Here is a 13,550-nt window from a genome sequence, read left to right as displayed (position 1 = left end):
GAACGTGTGTGTGTGTGTGTGTGTGTGTGTAGATGGGTTAGTATACAGGAACATGTGTGTGTGTGTGTGTGTGTGTGTGTGTGTGTGTGTAGATGGGTTAGTATACAGGAACGTGTGTGTGTGTGTGTGTAGATGGGTTAGTATACCTGCAGTTATTAATATTACTTGACTCTCTCCACTGAGAGTGAAGAGAGTAGCTCTGTCCACTGAGAGAGAGTGGACAAGCAACAATGTCCTAGTAGTTTTAAGGATAACCATGCCAAGATTATGGTTTCTAAATATTCTCCAATAAAGAAACCAGAGCTCTTTGGAGAAATGACTGACTCTAAGACTATACAGGGAAAATATGAAGTGAAAGAAAGGATGGAAGGGCAGGGGGAATGTCAAAGGTGCACAGAAACCAACCTAAAAGAGCTGTTATGTTTTTAATTAAGGATGGGATTGAGGAATTTCTAAAAATTTTTTCATTTGCATTTCTTTGACTTCTAGTCATGTTAATCTTTTTTAAAAACTTTTAAAAAAACTTAATATTTCTTTTGTGAAGCATCATATCATGGCAATTTTTCATTTTTCTGTAGGGGTATTTGTTGTTCAGTTTCTCAGTTGTGTCCAGCTCTGTGACCCCATCGACTGGTTTTCTGATTGATTTATAAGAGCTTTTTATATGTGAAGTACATTACACTTTTGCCATATTTCTTGTACTAGTATTTTTAGATATTTTAGGTTTTTTTCTGTTTCTTGTTTGTAAAGTGAGTGAATTTTGCTTATTATTCCGTGCCTATTAATAACTAGTGTTCAGTTCTTTAATTTGTTAGATGGTCCTGTAAAGATGCAACAGGGGCTACTAATTGAATATCTACTGAAACTTTTGTAATGATGACGTCTACTTGTTCCATATTCTTTTAGATTCAACTTCTGTTGCAACAGAATATTCCCTGAAATTTGATGAATCCATGACAGAAGATGAAATAGAAGAAAAATCATTTCGATCTTTACTACCTTCTGAGAGTCATCGCAGATTTAACATGGAAAAGAAAAGAGGCCATCATGATGACTCTGATGAAGAAACTTCTCCAGAAAAGACTACACTGTCCTCTGCCAAGGTGTGTTTCAGTTTACCCGTGGAGATACTTCATATATAGTTGTGGATATGCTCTCTCAAAGGTATGAAGTATCATTTTGTATTTCACCTCAGTTGTCAGCTACCAGAATATTTTTCCTAAGGTACCAATTTTGGTTTTTTGGGGGGGAGCGGGTGGGGAGGAGTATAGAATTTAGCTTTTCTTTCCTTATAAAGTAGCTGACAAACATATTCCTCGAAATAATACATAAGACCTTTGAGGATGTGAGCCAAAGTTAAGTCCTAGCTTTTTCATTCACTTCAGTCTTACAATACTTTATTCCATTTAAAAAATTGCATTTATATAATTCTTCTTATTAAATTTTAAGCCTTTTGGATAACAGGGACAAATTCTTACCATCTTTATATCCCTTGGACAGTGCCTGACTTACTCTAGTTATTTGTTAAAATTTTATTGGGTGAATAAATTAGCAGTTGAGTGTTACTTTCTCTCTCATGTGCCTTTTTTTTTTTTTTTTTGAAAAATGTTCTTTAACATGGTTGGCAGCCTTTCTATATACATAATTTATTTTTATAAGTGCATACCTCTTTTAATGAAGTTAATTAAACTCCAAAAGGTATAGACAGTGATCAAGATGACTTAAACTCTCTAACTCAGGAGCTGAGCATGCCATTCTCGGGAGGACAAGACAGCTTTTCTAAATTTACTATGGAGATGGTTCGACAATATATGAAAGAAGAGGAAATGAGAGCAGCTCACCAGTCTTCACTCCTGCGTCTCCGTGAAAAGGCCTTGAAGGAGAAAACTAAAGCTGAATTAGCCTGGTTAGAGCATCAGAAAAAGTAAGTTCTTTCAATGAACATAATTTTGACTGTTCAGTTTCTCCTTTCATGAAATGCTTTGTTTTTAAAGATGTTTTTGTTTCCTCATTTAATTTGATCAATCCTGTTTCTCAGGCTAGAAGGATAGCAGTCATTGTTAAATCATGATGTGTTTAAGACCTCCTACTTATATAAATTCTCTTTGCATTTCTCTCATCACTTAACTGACTCTTATATTGTTATTTTATGCTTAATTACTTTATTGTGTTATAGATTCTCAAAGCTATTCTATCTTTAAAGGACATAGTCTAAGATTTGCTTATATCACATATCCAATAAAATATTGGATAGGGATAGGAATTGATGGATGAAGCAACTGTTTTCTACATTTGAAAATGTTAAATGGTTTAAAAACTTTAAGGGGTTGAGAATTCTTGATATTAGAATAGGAATGTAAACTAACTTTGTCTCAATGGGAATGGTTGCAGACATCTACGAGATAAAGGTGAAGATGATAAAATGCCCCCACTCCGGAAGAAACAGCGTGGTTTGCTCTTAAGGTTGCAGCAAGAAAAGGTATGTTAGGAAAAACAAAGGGGACAAATTACATTGTGAAATCTATTATTTTGCCTAATCTTTTTTTCTTATTACCTCATTGAAGATTTAGTTGATATTAACCACTCTTTATGCCTACTACTATAATTGCAAGAGTTGCTTAATGGCCTACTGTATTTCTTCTAAATTAGGATTGTACTTCACTGCTAACAGAATACCATATTAAGTCAAACTTTCTGCTTTCATTTGCTGTGTAAAATATTGTACAATTGTGTTTTGATATGTGTATTTTAAAAATTATGATATTTGTGAGTCTAGTTGGCTTAACTTTTTAGTCATTGTTTCCCTAAATAGACTTTTAAGTTACCTGAATTCCAAACTGACAAATATTTAGGCTTAGTGGACCTAGCAGGACCTGGGATTTGAATCCTGGAGAGGCAGTGTAGTGTCATGGTTCAGAATTCAGGCTCTAGATTCAGATTGTCTGTTGTTGTTTAGTCACTGAGTCCTGTCCAACTCTTTGCAAGCCCCTGGACTGGAGCGCACCAGACTCCTCTGTCCACTGGATTTCCTAGGTAAAAATATTGAAATGGATTGCCGTTTCCTTCTCCAGGGGATCTTTCCGACCCAGGGATTGACCCATGTTGACAGACAGATTCTTTACCACTAAGCCAAGGGAAGCCTTAAATTCAGATTGCCTAGATTAAAATCCCAGATCTACCAATTATTAGTTTTATAATCTTGAAAAGTTACTTAACTTATCTGTGCCTCAGTTTCATTTTCTATAAACTGATCATAATAGTAATAACATACTTTGTTGTTGAGAGGAATAAATAAGTAATATATATAATAAATTTAGAACTGACCTTGGCACAAAGGTAAATGCTCAATAAATGTTAGTTGTTACTACTTGAATTCCAGCTTTGCCAGTTGCAAATGTATAATCATGGTCAAGTTTAAGTAACCCTCTGAGGCTTAGTCTCCCCATCTATTGAAGTGAGATTATATTTCATATAGTGGTTGTGAGGATTAAACAAGGTAACATATATAAAATGTGTTTCACATTGCCTGGTAAATATTTAATATATTCTGCTGCTGCTAAGTCGCTTCAGTCGTGTCCGACTCTGTGCGACCCCATAGACAGCAGCCCACCAGGCTCCACCGTCCTTGGGATTCGCCAGGCAAGAACACTGGAGTGGGTTAAAACCCATTAAAAAAGTTTCTTTCTGCTAGTCTTAGATTGGGTGAAATTATACATTAATTGATTTAGAAACTTGGGCCTAAGCTAGTAGGTGGTTTGTGGAGCTCTGGGAATCCCTTAGACCTTTTTCGTGGGACAAGGAGATCAAAACTGTTTTCATGAGGACAGTGAGATGTGAATTGGCCGTTTTTATGTATTGATATTTGCACTAAATGGTGCAGCAGCAATGGTGGGTAAAACTGCTGAGGCCTTATTTAGCACAAATCAAAGCAGTGGCACCAAACTACTAGTAGTCTTTGTATCTTCCATTGCCATACACTTGCAGCGAACAAAAGCTAATTTCACTAAAGAATGTCTTGATTAAGTCTAGTAAAATTATTTTTATTATGTTGGCGTTTGAGTACTTCTTTTCATATTCTGCATGACAGGAATGGGAAGCCTATAATGCACGTTTCCTGGATATTTGGGAAAGGTGATTAACTCATGGGAAAGCATTTGTACAGTTGTTTCAGCTGCAAGCTGAGCTAGCCACATTTTTTCGTGGAATACTATTCTTATCTGAAAGAGTTATCCAGAGACAAACTATGTTTATTCAGAATAGGGTATTTGACAGTCATTTTCTCAAAAATGAACAAAGTGCGCTTGCACTTCAGAGAAGACAGTTGACAGTATTTGTTGCCAATGGTAAAAACTTCTATCTACCACCTAAAACTAAAGAATTTTTCTTATAAGATCATAGTGATAATAATTGTGATTTTCTTGGTATTGTATAATGAAATATATGAACATTTGGAAGATCTTCATAACTGAGTGAACTAAACATTTTCCAAATAATCAGTGCATGGTATTTTTTTTTTTTTTTAATCAAGCCATGGTGGAGGGTGGGATAGGATAAATTAGGAGTATGGAATTAACAGATACAAACTACTGTGCATAAAATAGATAAGCAACATGGAATTACTATATGGCATAGGGAACTATATTCAATATCTTATGATAATCTATAATAGAAAATAATCTTAGAAGAATCACTTGCTGTACACTGAGATTAATACAGTATTATAAATCAACGATACTTCTACCTAAAAAAATTTTTAAAAACCCCAAAACTCAAGTCAGAACAAAAAAATCAAGCCAGACAATAAAGATTTGCAAACATCTGAATACTACTCTTTTCACTAATTTTGTTTGTTTTAGAAAATAGAATTATTTTCTTAAAAGTGTGCATGTTGCCATTGTATATACATGAGAGTGAAAAGATAAATAATGTCTTAGTATTACGAAGATAGTTAGAGAGTCTCCAGAAAGGATCTCAGGAACCCCTAACGACCATGGACTGTACTTTGAGAACTGTGCTTGAGAGGAGTTATACATGCGCCCAAGGAGACAAAAAAGTGAAAGGCCTTTGATTTTAGTATTATTTGTAATAGTAGACAGCAGCCTCATCTAACCATAGGGGTAACAGATCCATGAAATATATATACCTCCAATGTAATTTTATGCAGGATTTGGGGACAAATCAACATGGAGACTATATATAAAAGCAACATTTAGTAAATAAAGCAAGATTGAAAATATGTATGTATGATATTATTTATAAAATATTGTAAAACATTATACAAACCAAGCAGTATATTTATTTTTGCAGGTAACTACAGATATTTGTAGAAGAATTTTAAAAAGCTGTATACCGTGGAAGTGTATATACCATGGTAGTGGTTACCTTTAGGGAGTGGGGTAGAGGTTTGCAAACTGGTGTTATCTGTAATATTTTAGTTCTTTATAAAATTTAAGACTAAGAGGAAATATGACAGGATATTAACAGGTGTTAATTTTGGAAACTAGATGTTTATTGTGCACTTGCCTGCATTTTCAGATAGTTTCAAAATTTTTCAAACATGATTTAAAGAAATTTATGTTATACATATCTTTATTATGCTTTATTGATGAGAAAACAGATTACAAGAAATTTATGATAAAAAAGGATAATTGTTAAATTTTAATGATTATTAATGGTGAAATGTGTCATCTTTTGCGCACTGTTAGCAACAGAAACGGAGAAGGCAGTGGCAACCCACTCTAGTATTCTTGCCTGGAAAATCCCATGGATGGAGGAACCTGGTGGGTTACAGTCCACGGGGTCGCTAAGAGTCGGCGACTTCAGTTTCACTTTTCACTTTCATGCATTGGAGAAGGAAATGGCAACCCACTCCAGTGTTCTTGCCTGGAGAATCCCAGAATGGGGGAGCCTGGTGGGCTGCCGTCTATGGGGTCACACAAAGTTGGACACGACTGAGGCAACTTAGCAGCAGCAGCAGCAACAGAAAATAATATCCTGTGTGGAGAATGTTTGATGCAATGTTGTCTTAAGTGTTTTCTGTTGGCATTTTATGTGGAGAAAATTCTTTTCTGAAAGCAATTTTAAAAACTGTTCTAAGGGCCATAAAATGATTCATTCTCTTTTACTTGTTTGTCCTACTTTTTGGAATCTCTCCTAAAGAACTAGCCCATGGTATGAAACAATTACAGGCATTAAAGCATTATTTGGGATGGAGTTTATAATAGAATAATGGTTATATTAATTACTTTACATGATATGCAATTATTAAACAAATAATTGTAAAGATTGAAAGGCACTATGGAAAAATGTGAAAGGTATGTTAAGTTTTAAAAGGGGATATGAAATTATCACTCTGTTGTGGTTATAATTACTTAAATTAAGGATTAAATCATGTTAAATTATTTTACAGTGATAGAAATTTTTCCTCCTTCACTACTAAAAACTTTTTCAGTGTTATTTTATCTTGAAGTTCTTTATGTATGTAGTTTTGTATATGTGATGATTGGATTTTCTTTTTAAAATATTAGTTTGAATTAGTCTTCTCCAAATTTTAAACCTTCTCCTAAATCTTTAAACCTTAGGCAGAAATTAAACGTCTTCAAGAAGCCAATAAGGCAGCTCGGAAGGAAAGACAGCTGATTCTTAAACAGCAGGAGGAGATAGAAAGGATCCGACAGACCACCATAAAACTGCAGGAGAAGTTGAAGTCTGCAGGGGAGAATAAATTGGTAAACTACATGAAATTCTTGTTTGTTTTCTGCCTCATGTTGCTTGCTAACACCTAACTCTGCCTCCTTACATGATGGATGTGTGTTCATCCCAACACTGATATAGTAATGCACCAGGATAAAGTTGTATGTATGTGCCTTTATATAAAATAAGAGTTCTAATTTTATTTTCCCCATGGATTATTCTTTTGAATGGGACACATAAGTCATATATTAGTTTCAAAATGTTTTCCATTTATAAACTCAGTTGGGATAAAGAGCTTTGCTTTTTGCTAATCAATCCAAATATATTCTTCAGAATTAATGGGAGGAATTAATTTTTTTGCTCTTTATGTGATACCTCTTTCTGCTGTCTAATGTCTTATATAATGATACAAGGCTAAAGGAGATATTCAGACAAAAACAAAATTGGACTTATTCTGAAATATTGTAGTGTCAATGTAATGTTGGAAGATTCAGATTGTATAGAAATATAGTTAAATAATGCTTTAATATTCACTGCTTTGATTTTTAAAATACACTTTACAGTTTGACGCAATCTCAAATTTATAGAAAGTTTCAAACACATAAAAAGAGCTCTGATTTTCTGAGCAAGAGTTATGTTGCTAACAAATTAATATTGACACATTACTACCATTTAATCTGCAAACACTACTCAAGTTTCTCCAGTTGCCACAATAGTGTTCCTTATTTCAAAAGGTGAGTTCAGAAGCACATATTGTATTTAGTTTTCATATATCTTTAGTCTCTTTCAGTCTGGAAAGGTTCCTTGATTCTCATGACCTTCACATTTTGGAAGATTACAGGCCAGATACTTTGTAGAATGGTCAAGTTGGGTTTGTCTGAGGCTTCCTCATAATTAGATTCAGTTTATGCATCTTTGGCAGGAATATAACAGATGTGATGCTGTGTTCTTCTCTGCATTCGAACTGGTGGTACCTGATTTCGATATATCTCATTACTGATGTGTGTGCATACATGTTCAGTCGCTCCGACTCTTTGTGACCCCATGTCCTGTAGCCTACCAGCCTTCTTTGCTCGTGGAATTTTCCAGGCAAGAATACTGGAATGGGTTGATGTTGACTCAATCATAAAGGGAAAGAGGGTAACTAAAGGTGGCATCTACCATATTTCACTGTATAGTTACCCTCTTTCCCTTTGTCATTAATAAGTGCTTTGCATGATGGTATTTTGAGACTACATTAATTCCTGTTCTTCATCAGAGTTAAATTTCTTCTTTTATTTATGTCAATATGGACTCACGGATTCCTATTTTTCTTGGCATTAAAATCTGTTACTATCATTATTTATTGTGATGCTCACTTTTTCTTAAGTTGGGCCATTCGGAGCCTCTTAAGCAGGTTTCTGTGTCCTTTTGACATGTACTCATCAGTCTTTGAGCAATTTCTTATTTTCTGAAACAAGATGTTTCAGTCATTTTTTACTTTTCCTGCCTCAACCTTGGTTTCAGCTGTTTCTCTGAAGAGGATACTTATTTAGAAATCAAGATCTGGTGCTAGGCATGCTCATTGCTATTCAGGTTTTGTCCCTCCTAAGCAACAAATCTAGGGACTGTGTTAGGACATATATATACATTTTACTTGTGCAGTATAATTTTGTCCTTTAAGTAATACCTTAATTTCAGCTATTTTACAAATACTGTTTAGAAGATAAATTAATTTTGAGATGACAGTGTTTAAATCAGTTTGAGATCTTAAATTCCAGTATAACATTTGACCCCCTTTTGTTTGCAGGAGTCTCATAGTGATGATGATACAAAAGATAATAAAGCAGCCAGTCCTGCTCCAACTGACTTGGAGACCCGCAGTCCTTCCCCTATTTCAATCTCTAGCAGTGAAACAAGCAGCATTATGCAGAAATTGAAGAAAATGAGAAGCCGCATGGATGAAAAGTAATTCATTTTTTAAAGTATCTCATTTATACTGAAAGTAGTAGCAACAAATAATATTTTTAATGTACTTCATTAGATTAGATGTATACAACATAATATTTTATGGCTTCAGCTGCATTTTAGTAGATTAAGTCATCCTGGAAGTCAATTAACTATAGACCTTATTTATAAAACAAATTTTCTCTATTTTAAATCAGCCAGGTTTCTTATTTTAAAACTAAAGTAGTATTTGCAAATATACCCATGATAATGTTTTCTCCTTGCTTTTATTAAAAGTTATGAGTAAGTGTGAAATTTTTATCTTCTCTGAAATCTGAGGACATGTCCACTAACTTGGGAAAACAATTCAGTGGTATAGCTTGAGATCTTATCCTGTGACTCTGATAACTCTCAGGCTTACTCAGGTAGAAGAGTGAACTCTTAAACTCGTGAGTGATTCTCAGTTGCTCAATTGAAACCATAAAGTCTGAAATTCTCCCAGGATGTTGAATGATTTGGCTATCTACCATTCTTCTAAAATATTTCTAAGGATTATTTTTTAAAGACTCTTGGAGAAAGCTACTACTACTTGGATATAGCTTAGTCATATGCCAGCTTTGACCATACCAATGATATTTACCTGACAGTTTACTTTTTTGCATGTACATTTAATTAAATATAAAGTAGCTGCTTGTAGACTATTTTCTACCTTCTTTAAATATGGAAGAGAGGTCCTTTAAAATTTTTGTTGATTGCTATTTTATGTTAGCAGTTTGGGTCACAGATTGAACTTAAATTGTACCTTGATATCCTTGGCAGTGTACTACGCATCACCAGATTTAATGATGTTCTGTGTTTATATGTGATACTAGCCTATGATTTAGGTTCTGAACAGTCAAGCAGTTCTAAGTCAAATCTTACTCACTGTAAGTACAGTATTGTACACTGGCACTTCATTGCTTAATTGAAATTGCATTTCAGTCACTTAAAATTGGCATTTCACAACTTAAAAATACCTAAATTGATTATGAAAATAAGTTAAAAAAATAAACATAAATTTTAAAAATAAAAAGTATAAGGGAGTGGAAACTGAATATTTACGTATTTTATAAGAATGCCTTTTCTAAGATTTCCATGGACTAGACCAGTTAAGACATATTCAAGTAGGAATTCTTTCTTCCTTTCCTGACAAACTTTCCAGTAGCCTATGTGGGCATACTGTATTGCTCCAGGGATCTTTAATTCAGAATAATCTATATCATAAATTTTCATAACTGATTAAACATTTTCTATCTGCCTCGTAAATGCCTTTGGGTCATAAGTGTTGGAGGAAAAAGAGCTTCACGGGAAATTTCTTCATTGATTTCTTGCTTGTCTATACCAGTAAAGTCTTCATTGCTGGTCTCTGTGAATAATATTCTAATAATGTTAATCACATCTGTGGAAGGAAATACTTATTCTGCTTGTAAGGTTAGTCAGTTTATGTGGTGTTTATTTCCAATTTTGTTAAAGTTTTAAAAATCCTAAATAACAAATTAAAAGTTGAATATATTGACTTTGTTCTAAGTTTTGTTATTTTCTCAGAGCCCAAAATATTAAACACCTAGAATTTTTTGAAACATTGCTCTCCCTTCCTTTGTCAACTACTGCAATAAATTTTTGAGAAATTTGTCAAAGAGAATAGGCCTTAAAGCATTCAGTGACTTCTTGATTTATTGTTTGAAACAATACTTTTGTGTTTATGGGAGGGAAGGGGTAAAGACAGCAAAGAAATTAGTTTTAATGTTCGGAAGATGATGCTGAAATTTGAGGATGAACAGGTGTATTTTTCAAAACTAGCAATGCATTAAAAAGGGAGGTTATGCGATTTTTTTTTAATCTCTAGAACAATGTACAGTTGATCCTTGAACATTGAGGGACAGAAGGATTAGGAATGTTAACCATCTACATGGTTGAAAATTCACCTATAACTTCTATGATCAATTCAGTTCAGTAGCTCAGTCGTGTCCCAACTGTTTGTAACCCCATGGACTGCAGCATGCCAGGCCTCCCTGTCCGTCACCACCTCCTGGAGCTTGCTCAGACTCATGTCCATCGTGTCAGTGATGCCATTCAACCATCTCATCCTCCTCTGTTGTCCCCTTCTCCTGCCTTCAGTCTTTCTGAGCATCAGGGTCTTTTCCAGTGAGTCAGCTCTTTACATCAAGTGGCCAAAGTACTGGAGTTTCAGCTTTAGCATCAGTCCTTCCAGTGAATATTCAAGACTGGTTTACTTTAGGATTGGCTGGTTTGATCTCCTTTCAATCCAAGGGACTCTCAAGAGTCTTCTCCAACACCACAGTTTAAAAGCAGCAATTCTTCGGTGCTCAGCTTCGTTTATGGTCCAACTCTGACATCCATACGTGACTACTAGAAAAACCATAGTTTTGACTATACACACCTTTGTCGACAAAGTAATGTCTCTGCTTTTTAATATTTGTGATTCCTCCATATATGTGGTTCCTCTGTATCTGCAATTGTACATCTTCAGATTCAGCCAACCACAGTCATGCAGTACTGTAATATTTATTGAAAAAAAAATCCACATGTAAGTGGACCTATGGAGTTCAGACCCCTACTGTAATGTGAAAACTAATTTTTGAATACCGTTCAGATTACCAAAACTTGAGAGTTCGATCTCTTTCAACGATATTGGGATATCAGCTCAATAAATAGAATGAGTTAATTTTGTAGTCATTTGCTACAGTAAATAACTAATGACAAAATCATTTAAGCCTTTGCTACTAAGTACTATTATTTGCTTTGTAGATTGGAAAAGGCAGTCTTCCAAGAGATTACTATTTTATTATTATAAAATACCTGTCAGAAAAGAGTCAGCCTTCTCGATAAGTTAAGATAACTTTGGGAGGAAGTTTTTCATTATGTATTACTGCTTATTGTTAACTCTTTGAACTTTGATTCTGTGATAAATATTTTTTCTGAAATGTTGAAACTATTCTTGGCTACAATTAAAGATTTCCTTCATTAATGTTTCCCTGAAACAATAATACCTTTGTTAAAATTTCTAATCTGTGGCTTTTCTTGACCTATTTAACAAGTTGACATTTTAGAAATAATTTCCATTTCTCAATATAGTGAAAAGCAAAAGAAATTTAAACTATGGAAAAAGTTAGTTACAATGAAAATATCAGTATGTTTGCAAAAGCCACACTCTTTAGACCTCATTTTTTTTATAATTATTGGTAAATGAAATCTGAGTTTTGTTTACTGCTGTGGGGGGAATTATTTACAGTATAAAGTTGTGAAACAGATACTCATGGGGAAAAAACCATGCATTTGACTTCCTGTTAAGTTGACAGTTCTGTTTTAGGAAAATTATTTACTGAGCAAATGAAACACTGAAAGAAGGATGTTATCTTCCTCATTAAGTGTTAAAATAGGACATAGTGCACTTTTTCTTTCATTTGTTAACAGCAGCTTGTTCTTTATTTATTAATTGTATATTTATTCTCTCAGCAATTATTTACTGAGAATTGTGTGAATATAGTAGGTTTTGAGGGACATGAAGATGAATCAAACATAAACCCTGCTCTTGAAAAGCTTACTGTCAAGGTAGAAAAAAGAATAAATATCAGATTCCTTTAGTAAAGTGTATAAAAGTCTAATGCTAAGAAACTCAGAAGAAGACATTTTTACTGAAAAGAGTACATATCACAGAGATTTTCTTGATGAGTGTTCAAAATTAAATACTTTGGATTTGCACTATTCCATTAAATAAGACATTTTAATTAAAATTTTAAACAATGTATTAAATATCATTGCCTAAATTAGATATACAGTTTTCTTAGAGAAAGTTCTAGACTAAATGTAGTGGATGAATAAATCCTGATAGTCTAATAATATGTTCTTTTTTTCCTTTGCTTCCTAGATTAAGGATAATGCACCTGTATTACTTCATTTATTTAAGTACAGTATATGCAGATTATTAAACAATTCAATAGATTTTGCTGTAGGAAAAATATACTGTGTTTTCTTTTATGTCAGTACTATCCATATGCTCATTTATCTTTTTTGAATATCATTAGAAATGAGAGAATTGATTCATTTTAAAGTTAAGAGCACTGTTTCATTTTTACCTGTAACAATATAGAAATAAAGAACTGTTTAGATCCAGAAAAAAATCAAAATAATTTAAGTGTTAGGTTTTATATGTTGTTTAATATCTTTCAGAACCAGATGACTTTAGAACTGAAAGTTTTATTTAAAATTTAGATCATAATTCTTCTCTTTCAAATTGTAATGTAGTTTTAGAATCTGTTGGAATACAGTGCACTATTAGCTCAGTGGGAAAAAAGGCTTCTCATATTACATGGTCTAGCAATGTGTTGAGGTATGTATTTTTCAAAAAGTGTGAGAAGGTACTTAAATGAAGAAAGAATCATAAAATGTTGAAACTAGGGAATTTTAGGGAAGTTGTCTGTTACAGTCTCTTGGTTCTACAGGGTGAAATTGAGGCCAATAGAGATTGAGTGCCTTGCCCTAGGTCACACAGGTAGCATAATGGCAGAGCTCGAACTAGAACCCTGCCTTGTGGACTTCAGCCAGCTACAGTGAAAATTGAGTTAGCATATCTGTTTTCAATGTTGTAACTTTTTTTTTTAACTTAAAGTTGTCTTTGTAGAAATTGACCTTCTAAATAGTATTTGTTGAAGCTGGGCAAGTGCTCAGTGGCTGATTACCAAGGTTCAATGGCTGCATGGCTGAAATGTTAGAGTCTAACATTTTTACTTTCTTTTGAATTTCTTAGGCTTAAGCATCATAGGAACACTATTTCCATACTAGATTAAATCTGTCATATGTCTCATTCTCATTCTCTTCTGTAACCACCAGAGGCCTTGTTGAGGAATGCCTTGACAACAGCATAAGGTGTA

At 33.8% G+C, this 13,550-nt stretch overlaps 1 protein-coding gene across 4 annotated transcripts in view; it reads left to right on the top strand.

Moving 5' to 3' along the window:
* CEP350 (centrosomal protein 350) overlaps positions 1-13,550 on the top strand; it is a 153,715-nt gene that overhangs the window by 97,069 nt on the left and 43,096 nt on the right. For all 4 annotated transcript variants that reach the window (XM_040263872.1, XM_040263873.1, XM_040263870.1 and 1 more), the window contains 5 exons: positions 907-1,103; positions 1,740-1,924; positions 2,392-2,479; positions 6,582-6,728; positions 8,483-8,640. In XM_040263872.1, the coding sequence (XP_040119806.1) occupies positions 907-1,103; positions 1,740-1,924; positions 2,392-2,479; positions 6,582-6,728; positions 8,483-8,640 (775 nt within the window). The remainder of the gene's footprint in view (positions 1-906; positions 1,104-1,739; positions 1,925-2,391; positions 2,480-6,581; positions 6,729-8,482; positions 8,641-13,550) is intronic.

The sequence above is a fragment of the Oryx dammah genome, unplaced genomic scaffold (assembly GCF_014754425.2).
Source record: "Oryx dammah isolate SB20612 unplaced genomic scaffold, SCBI_Odam_1.1 HiC_scaffold_21, whole genome shotgun sequence".
NCBI classification, from domain to species: domain Eukaryota; kingdom Metazoa; phylum Chordata; class Mammalia; order Artiodactyla; family Bovidae; genus Oryx; species Oryx dammah.
Note: the sequence above shows the minus strand (reverse complement) of the source record. Positions and strands in the feature narration are given on the sequence as shown.